The sequence below is a fragment of the Haliaeetus albicilla genome, chromosome 13 (genome assembly GCF_947461875.1).
Source record: "Haliaeetus albicilla chromosome 13, bHalAlb1.1, whole genome shotgun sequence".
NCBI classification, from domain to species: domain Eukaryota; kingdom Metazoa; phylum Chordata; class Aves; order Accipitriformes; family Accipitridae; genus Haliaeetus; species Haliaeetus albicilla.
Genome location: NC_091495.1, coordinates 36,890,666 through 36,909,966, shown reverse-complemented (window position 1 = coordinate 36,909,966; position 19,301 = coordinate 36,890,666). Strand labels below are relative to the sequence as shown.

Sequence of the window (19,301 nt, the reverse complement as noted above, 5' to 3'; positions counted from 1 at the left end):
CAGTGCTTCATAATTCCTTACCCACTGTGCAGTGGGTGTGGTGCCTAAAGCAAAGTATGTGTTTGGAGAGACTCTTGGCAAATGTTGCCTGTTTCCAGATCCCACCATGCTCAGTCCTCAGATTATATTTCCTTCATTTGTATTTTGGAGAAAGCATGACCAGGAGGTGGAGTGTCCATGCACCTGGTGCAAAATGTGATGTCAGTGGGACAGGCCACCAACAGCCTTTGTATTCCCCCTTACTGCTGAGAGTAACCTTCATGCTGGCAGCGTTTGAACTTTGTACCCTATGAACAGCTAAGTGATTTTTGTGGGTATGTGTTGTTTCCTAGGTTTAAAAAAAAAAGCGAAACAAAAAAACCCCCAACCAACTTGCATATAGTGTTATACTCAGAAAAATCACGGGCAGGTTGGAACTCTTCGCTCCACCTGAGTTCAACCTGAAGCGGGGATCTGCAGGAGAAGCAAATTATCGTATCCTGTGCAATGCCAGGATACAACCAATGCTGCTGTTGGCAGCAGAGGAACAAAGAAACTCAGGAGTTTGGGGTTCCCTTTTATGCTTTGGAGGGTTTTGCAATTATAGGGTCATGGGCTCTACTCTTTTCTTTAAATGTGATTTCTTAGCCCATCCTTTCTGATCTGTCCCTGTCCAGTCCTCTGTCTTCACTATGCCTGCTTCCTTTTTTTTTCACTCCTATTGAAGATCCATTCTGTAGGGTTCTTATTTTAGCATACAAGCATCTGCCCAGGTAGTCTGGACTTCTCTTGTGTTTAGTGTTGTAGATTTCCAAACTGTTTCCAGTGGAACTGTAGATTACTCTAAAGGGAGTTTAAGCCTGTGAACAACATAATGTTTCCTAGCTACACGATGCATCTGTCAAAGCAGGTATTGAACCTGGTAGGTTGTGTATACATCTTACGCAAACCACTCACATTGAAGTAGGAAGAAGGCATTAAATCATTTTCTCGCAAGTGAATGAAGTTCTTGGAGACTCCACATTTCTCAAGGAGTGCAAATAAACTAGCTTTGAATCCTCCCACAGCAGACAAGATGGGCGAGCTCACTAGCTTCAGCTGCTGAAATATATCCCCTCACCCCAATTTTTTAAGGTAAGTAGCAAATGCCTGGCCCCTGCCTCGAGAGGACTGGAGCCAAGGGCTTAAAGAGGGGAAGGGGAACGTTTGTGTTGCACAGCTGACACAGCCATACCCATCTCAGGGAGAACGGATGCAAGCTGTAGCAGTGTTACTCTTGTCTTTTTGAAATAAACATTCTTCTGAGCTACTTAAACATCAGGCGGTTTTCCAGTGATGTTTTTATTTGTTTTTTTTTCACATGCCATTTTTTTTCTCCTGTGTCCTCCTGTTATCTCCATTCCCTGCTTTCTGCAGTCATCTTTGGACATTAAGCACCTCTGAATATAAAGGCTGAAGATTTAGCTGAAAGACAAGGACAGGACGCTTTGGCAAATGCTTCTAGTGGTGAACGGGTTTTGGTTTTTATTGTAATAGAGCCTTACATCTGTTCCTGTTTGTCTGAGACTTTAGGATTTAATAGTGAAAAGGCAGGCATGACATCTAAGCCATTTTAGCTGGCAGAAATATTGTGATTTTAAAGGCTTTTTGTATTGCGTGTATCTTAACAGTATTTTTTATATATGTATATTTAAAGATACTTTTATATATATATAAATACATATATGTATGTTTTACAGTTCTGAAGTCAGAAGATACACTACATTCAGCCTGGGCTAAAAAAATAATCACTTGGATGAAAAAAAAAAAGAAAGAAGACAAACCATAGGATTTACTGTGTCAGTATGACACATTTGTTCATGGTGGTCTTTATTGCACATACCTAACAAGGATTTCGGAAAGCAAGGCATGGAAGCAGATGCTTTTAAGGAGGAAGACCATATGTCACAGCAGACTGCCAATGATCTGGCAAGCATGGTACCATCTTCCAATATAATAACTGAGAAAGTCATGCCTTCTTTATCCCCGGGTCGGGTTGACAATACCAATGAGTCCTCCAGCAGGCAGTGTCCACTTTTATACAGTTCAGAAGCCAGCAGTATGATGGGCAACAGTAAAGTCTCAACAGATAACTTGGGCCACAACCAAGGTTTTCAGCATGCAAGGCAATTATATTATGTGGCCAGCTCTGATTTTTTTCCTCAGAAGTTGGCTTCCAGTGTAACCCAGGCTGGAATTCATGATGCAAGTGACACCTTGGAAATGCTCACTCCTCCTCTGCTCCCTGCCTCAGAGCCTGGGCTGAACCATTGTGTTCCCACCTACAAAAACATGGAACAGGTTAGTTTGCTTTAAACAATCACTGAATTTATAATTGCATATTGCATATTTCTAATAGTTGCACAGCCCCTTCAGCAAGAAAGGGCCAGTAATTTTTGTGTCTGTCTATAGGTAGGAAGCTTTACTGGCAAGCACTGGGAAGTGCATCATAACCCTGTGTCTGATGCTGTTGCTCGAATGCATCCATGCAATAAAGTGCTTTTCCCAAGAGGCAATTAATCAATTTTTCTCTTGTTCCTCTTGTCCAATGGTTATGGCTATCTCCCTCCCTCTGGTGAAAACGATAGCATGTTCTGGTTCCGTGTTCTCATGTGTATAATGGTTGTGGGGCATGTTCATGTTCTTATTTCCATATGTCTTTCTATCAGTCCTCTTCTCATGCTCCATCTCTTTTTTAATCTTTTTTTCCATTTCTGACTTTTTCCTCTTCTTCTTAGTTTTGGCAAAGTGATGGACAGGAGTAACTCCACAGTATGTCCTCCACTGAGTGCTCTATGTGCTTCTCATAAAATAGTAAACAATACAGTACCTTAATTGCATATTTTAAAGAAACTCTTATGTTTCCAATACAGTTGAATTTATTATTTAGGATGTGTCTATGCTGGCAGTTCTCAACACTTTCTCCACTGGAAGTCTATCATCATCATTTTCATGTTTTTTGATGATGTCAAAATCAGAAGTACCTGTGCTAACAAGGCTGCATCGTCTGCCTCTTGCCCTGAGCCCACCTCACCTCAGGGCTTCTTTTCTTGACACTGTTGGTACCACCTCTGCGCAATAGACAAGAGCTGGGAAAACTGTTGTTTTTCAGTCGTATGTCAGGAGATTTGCAGCTGGGCTGTGCCAGTGCAGTGGCTCCTCGACCATCTAAATTTCCTGTGGCTGACGACTGCTAAGTGGGGTGTTGAGGCTACCCTGGGATTCAGTTGCCCACTCTTCTCAAGGGGATACTTAAGAGCCAACCATGAGTCCCCACCACCTTCAGCTCTCAGTCTAATGAAGATTTTAGTACTTTACGCATAGGGACAGGAAACTTCTTATTCCTTGGTTGTTGGGAGAGTCTTAATGTAGGTAAGGCTGCAGTTGAAGATAACTTCTTGTGAGTCCCAGGAGTCTGCTACTTCTTTTCTTGGATGACATAAACCAGATCATTAAGTTTAATGACCAGTATGTCCTGTGATATCCTAAGCTGTCAATAGCTGGTCATAAAATCTGATACTGGGTCTTGGGCATTCTTTGTTCTTTGGTGGCTTCTGGCATTTGACTATGTGAATTACTTGAAATGTTGTCAAAGATTCTGGAAAAGAAAAAGTGAACTTGGACTTTGCTTTGTTACCTGGTGCTTCTCGAGTGATACCAGGCAGAGGGGCAGTAGAATGAAAATTATGCTTCCAGGCAGACGGCTGGGAAGCTCCAGGCACAGCAACAACGTGAGGGTGTCTTTAGGCTGTAAGTTTTAGTTCTGGAACAGATCTGGTACTTTACATTAAATAAAAAAAAAAGAGAAAAAAAAGGACCTGTGTCAGTTCTTCCCAGTGGACAGGACAGAAGAAATGGATGAGTGGGAGGATAAAGATAAACTGGGAAACGCAGAAGGCCAAGGCAAGTTGTATAGGTATGTACCTGCAGGGAGGCAAGGGGGAGTGCCTGGCCGGCAGGACTGAGGAACTAGTGGCAGCAATTTAGTCAGAGGCAGAATCAGTCCTTTCTCCGTGTTAGTGAAGATTTCTGTGGAGGCAAAGACTGGGCTTACTCTTCTATCCATTCGTCCCTAATTTAAGACCATGCTCGTACTTCCTCCTAATTGCATCTATGCTCTGTGGATATTGACTTTTGAAATTGCCATTTATCAGATAGTTCAATAAACAATGAAATGTTGGGCCCTGGCGCATTTTGAAGTTTTACAGGAAGCCTGACCTGAGGGTATGGCATGGTTTAACCCCAGCTGGCAACTAAGCACCATGCAGCCACTCACACACTCCTCCCACCCAATGGGATGGGGGAGAGAATCGGGGAAAAAAAAACCAGTAAAACACATGGGTTGAGATAAAGACAGTTCAATAGGACAGAAAGGAAGAAAATAATACTTATGATAATAATAATATGACAATAAAAATAATAAAAGAATTAGAATATACAAAACATGCGATGCATAATGCAATTGCTCTCCACCTGCTGACTGATGCCCAGTTAGTTCCCGAGCAGCGAACTGCCCCCCCAGCCCCACTCCCCCCAGTTTATATACTGGGCATGATGTCACATGGTATGGAATATCCTTTTGGCCAGTTGGGGTCAGCTGTCCTGGCTGTGTCCCCTCCCAACTCCTTGTGCCCCTCCAGCCTTCTTGCTGGCTGGGCATCAGAAGCTGAAAAATCCTTGACTTAGTCTAAACACTACTTAGCAACAACTGAAAACATCAGTGTGTTATCAACATTATTCTCATTCTGAACCCAAACCACAACACTATGCCAGCTACTAGGAAGAAAATTAACTCTGTCACAGCCAAAACCAGGACAGGGTATCATCTGCTCTGATGCTGTTCTAACACCCTCTTGGTATGAAACATGGATGGACACTTCTCTTCCTTTTGTGCTTTAGCTTCTGTGGGAAGGAAATCCCAGCACACAGACCAGAAGAAAATGCTGGCTGATGTGAGGCTGAGTAGCAAAACCTGGCAAGGCACGTACTGCCTGCACAGTGTCAGTGTACTCTTGAGTTGTAAAATGGCAAAAAAATTTTAAATACAAATGTCAAAATTCTTATTAAAAGTGATACACACTTTAAGAAATACCTACCCCCAAAGTCCAGATATGGTGATTCTTTCTGATTAAAAGACATCCAGAAGGGTAGTTTGATATTATATCTTCATTATATTTTCAGACTCCAAGGCAGGACGACCAGGTGACGCGGCAACACATGGAGCAGCTACAAAGGCTGGTGGCTGAACAGCAGAAAATCATTGCACTTTACAACCCAGGTACTTGGGGAATCCCTCCTGATGCTTTAGCACCCTCCCCTGCTGATGCTAGCACTCCAGCAGTGAAATGTGGCAGTCCCTTAAAGAAAGAGAAGGTTTGATAGTTGTTTTCAGTGGCTGGGGGCTCTTCCTCTTGCAGTTGGGCTCAAACATGAATTTCTTTACACACATTACACACAAGCTGTAAGCCCCAGAAAACACTTCTTTCCACTTTTGTATATTAAAATTCCAGGAGAACCATGAGGAGGAGTCCTTTATGTTTAATAACAGACCTCCTGTACAGACTTCTATTGAAGTATAGATTTGAATGGTACTGCAGAAAATTATAGTATAGTGGTGAACATTACAGAAAAGCTGAAATATCCTTCTTTTCTGTACCTATATATGACAGTTACAGCTTTTATGTAGAAAAAAGAAGAGGAAGAAAGTCATCACGCCATACTTATGTTAATAGACTCTTACCTTTAATAGCAGAGCCTGTTCCTCACAGCATGATACAACTCCTTGAATAGCTTCATTTTACCAGTGGCATTGCCAGAAAAAGCCATCTGCTCAGCAAGTAGAAAAAGAGGAGCCCCCCGCTCCCTTCCCACCATATTAGTAGCACATTCTCCTCAGCGTGTGACCCCATGGTGAAAGAACAATTTAGGGAAATCAGGTAGACTTGTGACAGCATTGGCCTAGGTGATGGCACCTTGCATGCTAGATTTCACTGTAGCCTGATGGGGTCTAACAAATTGCTTTTTATAGCTGAAAAGCTACATTTTTTTTGGAAACTTTCTTCCCATGTTCTAACCATAATTAGTGTGAGGAAGTCCTCTCAGTTAGAGACAGCCATGTCTTTTGCTGTCCCTCCATGCATGTATAAAAATACTTCATAGCACACCTAGTTTAAGCAGTTTGGACAGAATCACTGATAATCACAATTCTATTTCAGTTGTCATATGCGGAACATCTGCTTGCAAAGGTCCACTCAAAACAATAGGCATTACTTTAGGCAGAGTTAATGATAATAATAAAACTACCAAGAATTTATGGTCACTTGCCTTCCCCCTGCCCCCCGCCCCAGAAACTCTGGGATTTGGCAGTTGTTAGTTGGCTTTAGGGAAAGATGACCTTACATTATTATTGCCGTAAAAGAAACTGAAATTTTAGCAAGTTTCATCTGCCTTGCTAATGTATATAATAGCAGTTATTAGCCAAAAAAATAAAAGAGTTTAGAAAAGTGGAATTAAACAACATTGGCCAGGAAAATGCTTGCAGGCTTTTAACTTCCCTCTACTCCCAGTGTAATAAAAATGGAAGAAAATAAAAAAACCCCCACTCTTTTAAACCTGTGTATATGCATGCATAATTAGACCTGTATAAATTTACCAGATCGTCTCTGCTGGCTTCAAGTGTCAGTGTCTTTTAAGAATATCTGAGCTCTGGGGCTTTGCTTCATTCTCTCTCAGCTGCATGGGGTCAGAGAACCTTCTGTAGGAATGAAAAAAATTTGGGCTGAACAAACAACGGACAACCGGATCCACTGCACTATTGAGGTGCGGCAGATACTGACATCGAACATATGGTATATGCACCAGGTAGGAAGCACGGGCCAACCACCACCCCCATGGTGACCATCAAAATCCTGGCTTTCTGCAGCTTAAGTTCTCTGCTTGTGTTGTGGGGACCTTTCTGAGCTTCCTGATGATGCCAGCCGTGCAAAGCAATATGAGACTGAGGGGAACAAGAGAAAGAACCCAGTGTCCCATCTGTTTCAAGGTCTCATTTTCAAACTTGATGCTGTGTGACAATCAGTTTTTTTAGGTGGGGGGGCAAGCAGGATCTCAACCATCGACCCCGCAGCCAGAAGCCAAGCCACCCCAGCAGTGATACCAGCAGGCCTGGCTGTCATTGTACTGATTTTCCTGATGTAGTTATGCCACTGTGAAATAGCTGTCAGGAGCCACTGCTGTATACTAGGGAGACAGCTTGAGAAAGAGACAGAATGAAGACTATGGCCGAGTAAATGAAATCTTCATGATCCTTTGCTTTTTGCCTCAGAGAAAAGTCTGGTTGAAATGGCAGGCAAACGCTCAGCAAGCTGTCTGCGATGACCCGGTTGAACAAGTACACCGTCTACAACTTCTAACTTTTCTAATCAAAGCAGAACATCCACAGAGCAATTACGTTGCTCATTAATCCCTGACCAAATGCCACAATTAGCAAGATACTTGTTGGTACATCCACTGGTTCACTGTGAGCAGAACAGTTAGGCTGCACCACTTTCTTCAGGTTCTCAGCAAGGACTGAACAGCAAGAGAAGGAAAATGCCTTGGGTCCTGCTACGCTTCATCATGCAAAGTACTCTTGTCCCTGCCCCAAGTGCTGTAAATCACTTGATGCATTTCTGAAGAAAGCAAGTACAGTTAGTATCATGAACTCAAGACCAAGCTCATACAGTAAGAAATATATTTATAGGATGCTGTTTGGGTGTATTTACATATCCAGATACATTTAGCTAACATATAAAGCCACCGAAAAAATCGTTACTTGAATGAAAAGCTGACCGAAGTCCGAACTGAAAGTTCTCATTTGTTAGCGGAGGCAGTGTAGGTTGAGGGCAACAAAACACATTGCATAATCTGGTCCCATTAAGCTTTAGAGAGGTAAAATATGAAGAACTACTAGGGCTATGATTTATCTTATGATAAAGGTAGTTGCTTTACTATTGTCATGCATATAAGAAATAATACAATGACCAACAGTAAAATCAAAACCTCATTCAACTACAAGTTGTCATTTTAATGTCTCATGGTACAAAGAAAGAAGTGGCTCTGCCTACCTGCTAGCTGTGTGGTTAGAGCATCTGTCCAGAAGTAGCGAGTTGGGATTTCTTTTGCGTCCTGTGGAGTCAGACAGGATTTGAATCCAGATCAGCCTTCTTCCAAAAAATGCCTTAGCTGGGAGGTGAGGCAATTTCAGTTGCAGGCACTCTCTATTCTTGTTGAAATCAGGTCGCAGGACAGAAAGGAATCATGGTGTGTAGAAAGAAAATAAGAAGCGAGCCTAATTTTGTAACCTTACAAAGGGGTTTGTTTCCTCGAAGTGGTGAGCCTGGCCTCTGGTCCCTGTGCAGAAGTGCTTGCATCTTTTCCACCTGGAAGTCTTCCAATAAAATGTGTAACCAGCCATCCAGAGCTAAAAGGAAAACCTTCTCCTCTTTTGCATTGAGGAGTGCCTCAGAGATACTTTGCAGTACTTAACTTTTACCTGTTAAGAGACTTACGGAGTCCTAGGGGAAATGTGTGTCTTACGTGCTCAGAAGCACTTTGTGAAGTCTCTTTAATTCAGCATCCCTGTAGCATATGATAATTTTGGCTATGACTGATGGTTGCAGCAAGCACATGTTACAATTTAAGTAAGACAACAAAAGCAGAATTTGATTATTTCACTGTGCACATGCAAACCACCAAGCAACCTGAAAGCAACATTGTTTTTGTGCAATACCAGTTTAGCAAGAGATTTCTAGTTTGGTGCAAAATAATTTGTCTTAAGCTTCTCTAAATTGTCTTCTCTGGGAATTATTTTTAGGCTTTTCTGTTTCTCCTGGGATACCTTCCCACCTAGTAGCCATGATGCCACCCCTTCCGTGCTTTCCGGCTACTTTCATTCCTGTCCAGTTCCCATCAGAAAATTCTTCCCAAGTTGAGAGCCTGGAGTGCTTACAGACTTCTCCCTTGGCAATGCGCTCTGCTTGGCAAAGCAGATCCCCACTGTTTGTGCCAAACGAGAGCAGTTCAGAAATCTCAGGAGAGCATGTGCAGCTTTCAGATTCAGGTGGGTAAAAAGCGCTGGAAATCTGAAGCTAAGGCTATTGTGCAAATCCTATGAGTTTTTGTCCTTGCTAGTGATTGTTACTGATTTTACTGCAGGTTGGGGAAGGTGCTTTGTTTTTATGGTGGCTTGTTGTAAAAGCTTTTAAAGTATCTTAAACTTGATTTTTTAACTTTTTGACTCACAATCATCCTGCCTCTCATACTGAGGGAGATTGAGCCTTGTAGATATAAATGGAGCAGAAAGTCATTAAATTGGAAAAGCTAAGTTATATGAAATAGGGAGCATGTTATATTTAGGAGGAGAAGCATAAAAACTAGGAAGTGCATATAGCTTCCAAAGGTGAGAGAACATGTTTCTTTAGCTAAGAAGGCCTGCTCTTCGTCAGCAGTCTTGGTGTTCCTCACATTGATATGGAGGTCTGTTGTTTGATGGAAAAACAATGTATGTGAGCTGCTACTTGGTGTCTTCTCTTTGCCACACTTTGCCAGCCTTGTCTTCTGTGGGAAGATACCAAAGGGTGAGAAAGAAGAAAGAGTGATTTGCGAGAAATCAAAAGTTGATTTCAAAATGGAGAGAAGAGGAACAAAAAGTGGGAATGAAACTGCTTAAAGGGGAAGAGGATGTAAATCAGATCTGCATCCTGGATTCCTTTGAACTTTTATAGCAAGACCTGACTGTGATGCTGTGAGACAGTCCCGTAGTACAACTGAAACTTTAATTTCATATTCTTCAAGCTAGCTCAGGACCAGTACTCTCACTGAAAGAGTCTTGTCTGCTTCTTGTGCCCGGCACTATTATTTTTATGCCGGGTTAACCTGAGTCAGTTGCCCAGTGAAGTTTATCACAGCGCTTCAGAAATAATTCTGCCAGCACAAATGGGGAAGGGCGGGGGGGTGGATGAGGACAGCAGGAACCTGGGAGCAAGAGCACGTAAGGACAAGAGGGAGGTATGACTGCTTTTTTTGATAGCAGAGCTGACTTAGAGCTGCTTCGTGTGTGTAAAACTAAGGCTTGAAGGTGCAGAGGCCTTAGTACATCAGGTTAACTCCTGAGTGTAAGCTGGTCAGTGCAGTTGCCTTTGAAATATGCTTCAGCTGAATGTCTGCTTGAGGACTGAGCTGAACTGAGACTTTCCTGACAGTTGCGACATGTGGGTTTTGACTGCTGGAAACAGAAGCATGAGTGTACCAACAGCTTGTATAACACTTCACGTTCTTATTTAAAGGGATAAGCACTGAGCCATTGCTTCAGTGTAATGAGAGCCCCACAAAAAACTTTCCAGACAAGATGATCAAGAAGAGAACAGAAAAGAAAACAAAGGTGAATTACACAGCTGCTTGGACACACTTGTTCTTGCCTTGCACTGGGAAGTACTAGTTGAAAATTACAGTGCTGGGGCACGTCTCCTATTCGAGCATGCTGGAGAGAACACAGCCCCAGATAGGAAACTGTGAGGAGGGACACGTGGGTTCGGCATTCCTCGCTGCCATCAACCTGCTGTGTCACCTCTGCCTCCTCAGCCGTATTCTGGTGCAAGGCAGGTGAGAAGGTCGCAGGAACAGCGCTGCTTGTTGCCGTTGGACTGGAGATTTTTGGTGTGTAGCTGGGAAAGGCTGAGGGAAAGATGTAAAGCTTTTGTATGCCTTTTGTTGGACCAGAAAGTCCTTTCAGTACATTGCAAAGGACATCAGTAGCGCTGGGTGCATTAATGTGATGAAGTGAGCTACATAGGTCCTGGATACAGCAACAGTGTTGTCCTGGTTTCAGCTGGGATAGAGTTAATTGTCTTCCTCGTAGCTGGTAGAGTGTTATGTTTTGGATTTAGTACCAGAATAATGTCAATAACACACTGATGTTTTCAGTTGTTGCTAAGCAGTGTTTAGACGAAGTCAAGGATTTTTCAGCTCCTCATGCCCAGCCAGCAAGAAGGCTGGAGGGGGACAAGAAGTTGGGAGGGGACACAGCCAGGGCAGCTGGCCCAAGCTGGTCAAAGGGGTATTCCAGACCATGGGACGTCATGCCCAGTATATAAACTGGGGGGAGTTGGCCAGGAGGGGCAATCGCTGCTCAGGGACTGGTTGAGCATCGGTCGGCGGGTGGTGAGCAGTTGCATTGTGCATCACTTGTTTTGTATATTCCAATTCTTTTATTATTACTATTGTCATTTTATTACTGTTATTATCATTATTAGTTTCTTCCATTCTGTTCTATTAAACTGTTCTTATCTCAACCCACAAGTTTTCTTTCCCCCCCTCCCCGATTCTCTCCCGCATTCCACTGGGTGGGGGAGGAGTGAGTGAGTGGCTGCGTGGTGCTTAGTTGCTGGCTGGGGTTAAACCACGACAAGTGTGTAGTATGAATGAGCCAGTAAAGGCTTTTTGCTCCAGTCGACAGGCTTAACTTGAGCTAAAAGAGCAAGTTTCCACTAGCTGACACTAGAAAAAAGATTAATTGAAGTGGGAGCCGCCTTCTTGTAGTGAATGTAGCCAGTAAGCTTCGATAGGAAAAGGTACAAATTTGCACTTTTGTGGAATAGAATAGAAAATGCCCAATTAGAAAGTCTCATGTGTACAAATACTGCTTGTTAAACTGTTTGATGAACTGGCTTGCAGGTCACATAGTTACAGACATATGAGTAGTTCAGTACTCTTTAGCAAAGTGTCTCCACTGCAATGTTCTGCAGTGAACACATTAACCAAGCATTGCAAATCTCTAAAGGCAAGGAGCACAAATCATACCATTTGCCCTTTCCTTATTTCCAGCAACTAGACTTGAGGATCAGGAGCCTCTTTTTTTCATGGGTTGTATCCTTCCACCTACTTAATTCAGTTGTATTCTATAAAGTGTTTTCAAAAATCAAAATCTTGCATATGTTGTTGAAAATATAAACATTTCTAATTTATTTTATGATGTTTATTTTTCATTTATTAATTCTATAAAGGCTTTGTTTTCATTGATCTTTTTCCTGCTGCTTAGATAACAGTCAATTAAAAGAAAGGCATTTACCTGAAGCTTTTTCTGCTGTCAAAGAAGAACAAAGAGAGCAAGGAAAGGAGATTTCTCCATCTCCCTTTGGCATGGAGGGAAAGGTGGAGACTGGAAACATAGAAGACAGGTGAGAAAGTATCTTAATCAGTCAATCAAGCTACAAAAGCATGTTTTTCTTGCTTGTACACATACTGTATGTGTTCTATTTGCAACACAAAGGCTCTTTCCTTTGCTTGAGAGTGGCAGGTGTGCATGGGCAGAGATTGGACAGGTCTAGGGTCTGACAGTTGATCTGCTTCTATATAATAGGATGCTGGTTTAGCCAATTTAAATGAACTGGTTTTGCAACTATGATCTTTGAAGGATAGAAGTAGGCAAAAGTTGGCAGGGGGAGATAACATCTTTTGTTATGCCATCATTTCTTCTGCAGTGGCCATCAGTCTGTGATGGCAGCATCCGTCTGAGTAGCTCATTCATTCTTATCCTTGCTCTGCCTCTTCAGCTGTGCCAAGACCAATTTTTATGTGCCTATACAGTGAACAGGTCAACAAAGTTATCCTTGTCAAAATTATCTGGAGAGAGCAGAAATGTAACTTTAACTTGGATCAGTTCTCTGATCTGCTTCATCACTGCATTGCACAAGGAGCAGTACCAGCCCACTGAGGGGTGCTCATGGCTGGGCAAGAATGGGGAGGTTGGCATTAGTGATGGAAGAAATGCTCGTAGAGTTGTTACCTTTCCTCAGCTGATGCAGATAGAAGCAGCAGCTTTTTGGCACACTGAGCCTTCCATCAAGTATAAAAGCGAAGGAGCAAACTTCTAGGCAAGTACAGACTGAGAGTAATTGTCCTGTGTGTGTTTTTGTGCATTAACCATGCGGGAGTTGGGCAGAGAAGGAAGACAGGGACCTCCAGAGCAGAAGGCTGGGAAGAGGTGGCAGGGCCATAAATACCTCTGGGCAAGCGGGCCTGTCCACATATGCCTTTTTGGATCAGCAGTGAGCTTCTGAAGTCTGTCTCCCCATCACCTGCACTTGTTGTGCTTTGGTTCACGTTGTGGTCTTAGCATGAGCTGGATGAAACTAAAGCACAGAACGTACTCTAGCTCTTTGTGACACTTTTGCTATGGGACCAGGCTGTAGTTGGTTTGAAGTAAACTTCCCTGAAATGCATATTGTCTAATGTTGAGTCCTCAGCAACAACAGTTTTGCTCTACAAATCTAATGCTGTGCTAACAGACAGAGCCAGACTGACAAATGAAGATTATCCATGGTACGGTGGTGTTAGGTGGAGGTGGGGTATAGGAAGAACAGTAATGTGCTGCATAACCAGTATCTCTCTTAAACTCAGGATTTTTTAATATTCAGTAGAAATTATTAGTAAGTGACTAAGTTAAGACTCTAAGCACATTTCCAGTGAAATATGTTCATGTATGCTGCATGATGCTTCGTTTTGAGTCAGCGTTCAATTTGTCCCTCCACAACATTATAGACATTATTTTTCTCCTCTGTCACTCTTCACCAGCTAATTCAACCCCCTCTGTCAGAGAGATAGTGAGTTCTTTGTGACCGTAACCAGCTTTTTTTGACTATTTTCTATTTTTAAGGAGAGACCGATACCAGCCAAAAAATGTTACTTGTTAAAAGCATAATTAATATTTAGTGTGGAGAGGATGTTTGAAAGTGAGACTTAGATGTCACGTAATAGCGGGCTTTTTACTAACATGCTTCACATTTTAAAAAAATTGCAGAGAACATTTCAGTTCTAAACTCAACGTCAGCTCCATGAGAATTACTGAAAGAAAACTGATTGCAGAACCTTACAAATAAGTACCTTCTTGTTCCTTGCCTAGGCCAATCACACCAGCAATTGGTATTAAACAGAAGACTTCTGAAGAATTTGCTGAAGAACAACTTAAAGCAGACAATCATCTCATAGAAAACCAGCAGAAGGAGCAGCAGGTACTGTGCTATTGGTGCATTCACTTTGTCTTTGACAAGTTCTCATGGACTTGGGTATTGTGTGGGCTCTGTTTTGGCTCATTGCATGGCAGCACATTTTTCCACTGTACTTTCATGTGATATTGGAAGATTTTTCCCCAAAGTAAAAAACCTGTATTAGTCAGTCACAATCATATTCCCCACTGTTTCCCACTGGATTCTTCCCTCTCCACATACTTTCTGGGTCATAGTTTGTGCCCGAGTCTCAACACACTTAGCTAAATTAGACCTCAAGGTTGATTCTGTTAGTTTATATCATAATAAATGGTCCATGCAGTTTCTCATGTGCCACTAATGCGAGAATGGGGGCATTTCCAAATACAGTTTTTGTACAAGGGCCAAGTACAGTAATACTGTTCTGTTTTTTGCCTTATGGGCAGTTTGAGATGACTTTATGTCTGACACCTCTAGGTGTCAGACTCAGCATTCTGTTAGGCTTGTTGACTTGGAAAATGCACATTTTATCACTCAGGAATTTCCTCTATGTCTCCCTGGCAAGATAACATCTCAAACTGATGCATTTATATATTTCTGTGTCACATTGTAAAAAGCACTCAAACTTCCTTTAAAACCAAACAAAGAACTTTTCTCATCTTCTATCTTATGAACACTTAGCACCATCTTAACCATCTGACTCTGCTAATGAATTAATGGAGGCATGACATAGTGACTGCTTCTAAAAGTTCTCGTACCATCCCTGTAGTCTCTGGGCTGTTACTTATGTACTCAGTTACCCATAGCCAGTGTCTTTAAGACTTCTGGTGTCTCAGCTTTTTCAATTATCATAAATATCTTTCTTTCTGCAAAATGATTCTCAGACTGTGATCGTCGGTATTTTTGGTGTTTTTTTCAGAGCAAGGCAAAAGTAACACCTCGAAAGGCTTTTCTGAAACAAAAAGAAGGTATGGCAAGGCTCAAAAAAAATAAACAGAAGCCTTTAAAAGAAGACAGAAAGCATTCCAGAAGAGCTGGTTTGGACTGCGAGGGTCAATTCTCCCAGCCTTGCCGAGTGGATGCAGGCATACTGCATCCAGGGGAATGCTCTCAGTTCAATCTGCAGGTCAGTAGCTCCATGCAGATAGGTACACACGAAAAAAAAGCAGACTGTGCTTTAGCTGAATGGAAGATAAAGGCTCAGACTGACTGCGAAGCAAAAGTAGTTCAGCAAAGTGCAGGAGAAAAAGAAGTGATTGGGAGAGATGAAGATGCAAAGGAAAATCCTGTTGACTCACCACAGAGAAGGTGGCCTGAAATCCTGCAACCATGTCCTGAAACAGTAACAGAAATGAACCTGCAAGTAGGTGAGGAAAGGGAAACTCATCATATGGATTCTGTAGGGCAGGCGGGCAGAAGAGATGGAAGACCTGTGGAGGGTATCCTGCAAAAGGACCTAGGTAGGGTGGATCAGCCTCTGAAAGGTCATCTCACAGAGGGAGCAAAAAGTCCCTTGGAAGTCCTGCAGAAGCATTCTCCACTTCAGGATTTAGAAACAGATCGCATCAAGGAGGTGGAGTGGGGTGCAGGCGCAGGTGAGAAGTGGGTTCAGGTATGCCCACAGGAACTTGTTTTGGGGAGCCAGAGCTCAGAAAGCAAAAGACAAATCCATACTGATTTTAAGATGGTCAATGGTAAGATAGTAAAAATTACACACAGCTCACCTGAGGCTGTGGAGAAGGGAAGCTCACCCTCAGCCTTGCAGCAGGAGTGGCAAAGGAAGGGGATAGCTGCTTCGATGTGGCATGTTCAGTCTTCGTCCTGTGAGTCAAGCTGCTTATCCTCCAACAGTGATGAAAACTCCAAATCTCACCATGCTCAGTGTCCCTCCTCGCATCGGCCTCAGGGAGTAGATCATACTGATGGATATTTGGATCTCTCTGACGGTGATTATGCTAGTGATGAGCCCAGTGGAACTGAAAAAATATCTGCTAAAAAGTACAGCACATCACCCCCAAGGAAGAAAGATATTCAAACGATCTCAAGACAACAAGGTCTCTCCTGCAGCACAAGCAGCAGTGATTCCAGTACTGGGGCTGTCAGGCTGAAAGGGAGCAAGGCTCTCTCTTCTCTTCAGCATTCCCTATTTCATCTCACAAGATCAAAAAGGAGAGAGCATGAGCCTGAATCAAAACATGAAAATAGGGCCAGGGATGTTAAAACCCTACATCTGCCATCTTCAACAGTGGCTGGTGAGATTCCTGCTTTCAAGATTAAAGAAACCCCTGCAGTGGAGGAACCACATAAAAAACTGTTCACAGACACATTAGGTAAGAGCTACCTGAATTTTGATTTACATTTGTTTTTCCATAGGGGGAAAAAAATTTCTCTTGGATTTATGACTCATTCTGCCTGTGCTCCCTAGGTATCTGCCCACCTCTGTCAGTTTTTCTCAGTCCTAAACTGGAAAAAAAGAGAAGAGGGGAGAGATGTATCTGCAAGCCCCTTGTTATGCTTGGCTCTCCATCGTTACTAGCCTTTTTTCCTAAGTCTGCTGCTTGAGGAGCACTATCAGGTGCAGACTTTTGACCCCATGAGATGCGTGAGAGGTTCAGTGAGTCCCTGGAGTCAGAGCTAGAGTTCCCTGTAGCTTGGGTATGTTCCTCCCACTGACCCTTTGAGAGTGAAATGTTCACAATTTCTATTTACCCTCCTCAGAGATAACGTGACTTTAAAAAAGGTGGGAAAAATAATTTCTCAAATTTGCATGTTTTGTTCCTAAGACAAAATGAGCCTCACATCAGTGGAAAATGATGATTTCCTAAACACACCTTCACTCAGTTTCTCCCGAATGTGGTCCCGGTTCTTTGGTCAACCAATCTTTCTAGCCTTTTGGCCCAGTGATCTTACTTCTGGCAATGAAATTGTATATCCTGCTTGAGCAGGATTTAGTCCTTTTTATTAAACTGGTTCTTGACTTTTCTCCTCTGAGTTTCCACTGGAGGACTTCCCCCACATTGACTCCTCATCCTAAATCCATTGTCTGTCTCATGTAGGATCAGTCAAAATCATTCGTCCTGCCTGCAGTAATCTCTGGGGCAGAAATATTCACTTCTGATGGCTCTCAATTGCTCTGTCACAACTTGCTAAGCACACTCTACTCCATGTAGGGCTGCTGTTAAAAAAGGGTTCCTGAGCCGTCTTTGAAAGTTACAGTCAAAGTAAGGTTGAACTATCATGTGGCATTCACATTCCTGAAAAGGAATTCAGCTACTGACACCAATATATTCCCAAATCTGTTTCACTTATCATGATTTGTAGGGCTTGGATTGCACCACTAAGAACTATGCTGGGAATGGAGTACTTGCATAATTAACCAAAGATACATTTATTCTTATTGATAGATTAAGCAATAAAGCTTACTGCACTTATGCAGTCTGCGGTTTTAAATAAGTAGAGAGGATTCATAAATATTCAGAAAATTCTGTGTGCTAACATAGATGTCTTTTTAGAAGAAACCCAGAACATCCTTACCAGAGGATTAGAGACTGGCATATATCGCAGAGGAACCCCTTCATTGACTGGGGTGAAAGAAGAACAAGAGAAAGCAATGCTTTTTCAGAGGTAAATCTGTATACACCAGAAATTGATTTGTGTGTGCAGTGAGGCAAATATTTCCCTTAGGATTGTTAAAATCAGGCTGCTAAATTATTACTTATTAGCTAGCTTCTTTTTGAAGGCATCTGAGTTGTCTCAAACCAGAAACACTTATTTAGCTGTCTGGATTAAAAGTAAAGTGCCTAACTGAAGGGAGCCAACTCTGAAAGCACTGCTGCAGTTTGGGTCTTAAAGCTGAGTGATGCCAAATGCTTTTTATAAGTTGCTGAACATCTTCAGATTACACTGAAATCAGTAAGAACTCAGGATAATTTGTTTTATGGGATCAAGTCTCTGATGGAGTAAAGGATAAACTTCTCATATCACATTCACATTAGGGTAGCCCATATTTCTGAAGTTAACAAAAAGTGTGTAGCATATGTCAATGCCAACAGCTTTGTTATTTCAGGAATACCTATCTTCAGACTAGACTGAGGATATAGCTGGTACCATATAAAGGAAGAACTTGAAAATGCAAGAGAGTTGGTTTTGTAAATTGTAATTATTAAATGCTGAAAATTGGTTTGGTTTGGTTTTACATCTTCATAGAATAAAAATAATTCCTTACCACAAAATCCCCACAAGAAGTAAGTTTTGAAATTATGGAGTTTGGAGTGGAAGTACCTTCATAACTGTCACTAATTACAGGTTATCCAAATGCCTCTAATAAAAATTGAGCATGCTTACAATCAAATTAAATATGTATTTTTAATGTGATGAAATCTGTTAGAAATTATTAGGTACCATCTACCATAAACACAGGAGAGATTCTTTTCCTCTTTGCATTTCAAGCCTAGTTCTTTACTAGTGCCAAATTAGCCTAATATATTGATGTGCCTTTTTATTTTAATACATAATGCATAGTAAGAAATTATCTTTCACATCTGCTTGTCCATTCCCTTGATTTCAAAGACCATGGGATTAGTGCCAAAGGATATTTCTGAAATACGTTTATCAGTTTGTATAATTTCCTCCTATAGCTGTCTTTCAGCAAAATAATTTCAATGCCTTAAAAATAGATGGTTTCATTAAAGTTCCTTCTTGTTTGTGATCTTTCAAACATATTGGAAGATGATCTCTGGCTGATTGTGATAGGTGTTCCGAATGTGAATATTTGTGGGAGTTCATAAAACTACTAATGGAATTAGGTGCTGCTTTTACTTTTACTGGTGTCAGTTTTGGCTGTGGTGTGATGTACTGGTGCAGAATTACTGCAGTGCTGCACTCTGGCAGCACGGCATTCTCTGCCAGCTGACAGTGCTGCCTCACAGATGACATGGCTTTGATTTTTTCATAATAGCGCAGGTTTTTAAGAGAGCTTTCTGTGGATTTATTCATGTCAGTAGCCGTAGTAGCCCCTAGCATTTTCATACAGATGTTTATCCAAAAATGCCTCCCTAGTATAAAGTGTATATCCTTTCACTCACTTTTTCTAATTTATGAGCTAAAATTAATCGCGAAAGGCAGCTTATCCTCCTTGGCTGTGTTGCCCCTGTGCTGATTCATGCAATCCGAGAATCTGCTTTGTACTTTTAAACCAGTAACCCTATTAGGAACACAAAGTGGCCACCACATCGGTAGCACTTCACTTCTGCCATGTTGACA

At 42.0% G+C, this 19,301-nt stretch overlaps 1 protein-coding gene across 1 annotated transcript in view; it reads left to right on the top strand.

Annotated features, from left to right (window-relative positions):
* The first annotated feature begins 1,953 nt into the window (after positions 1 to 1,953).
* LOC138688416 (centromere protein J-like) overlaps positions 1,954 to 19,301 on the top strand; it is a 39,845-nt gene continuing 22,497 nt past the window's right edge. Inside the window, 9 exon segments of the mRNA XM_069799633.1 lie at positions 1,954 to 2,319; positions 5,170 to 5,296; positions 8,873 to 9,118; positions 10,344 to 10,388; positions 10,391 to 10,438; positions 12,095 to 12,233; positions 13,958 to 14,066; positions 14,959 to 16,369; positions 17,540 to 17,663. Of these exon segments, the coding sequence (XP_069655734.1) occupies positions 1,954 to 2,319; positions 5,170 to 5,296; positions 8,873 to 9,118; positions 10,344 to 10,388; positions 10,391 to 10,438; positions 12,095 to 12,233; positions 13,958 to 14,066; positions 14,959 to 16,369; positions 17,540 to 17,663 (2,615 nt within the window).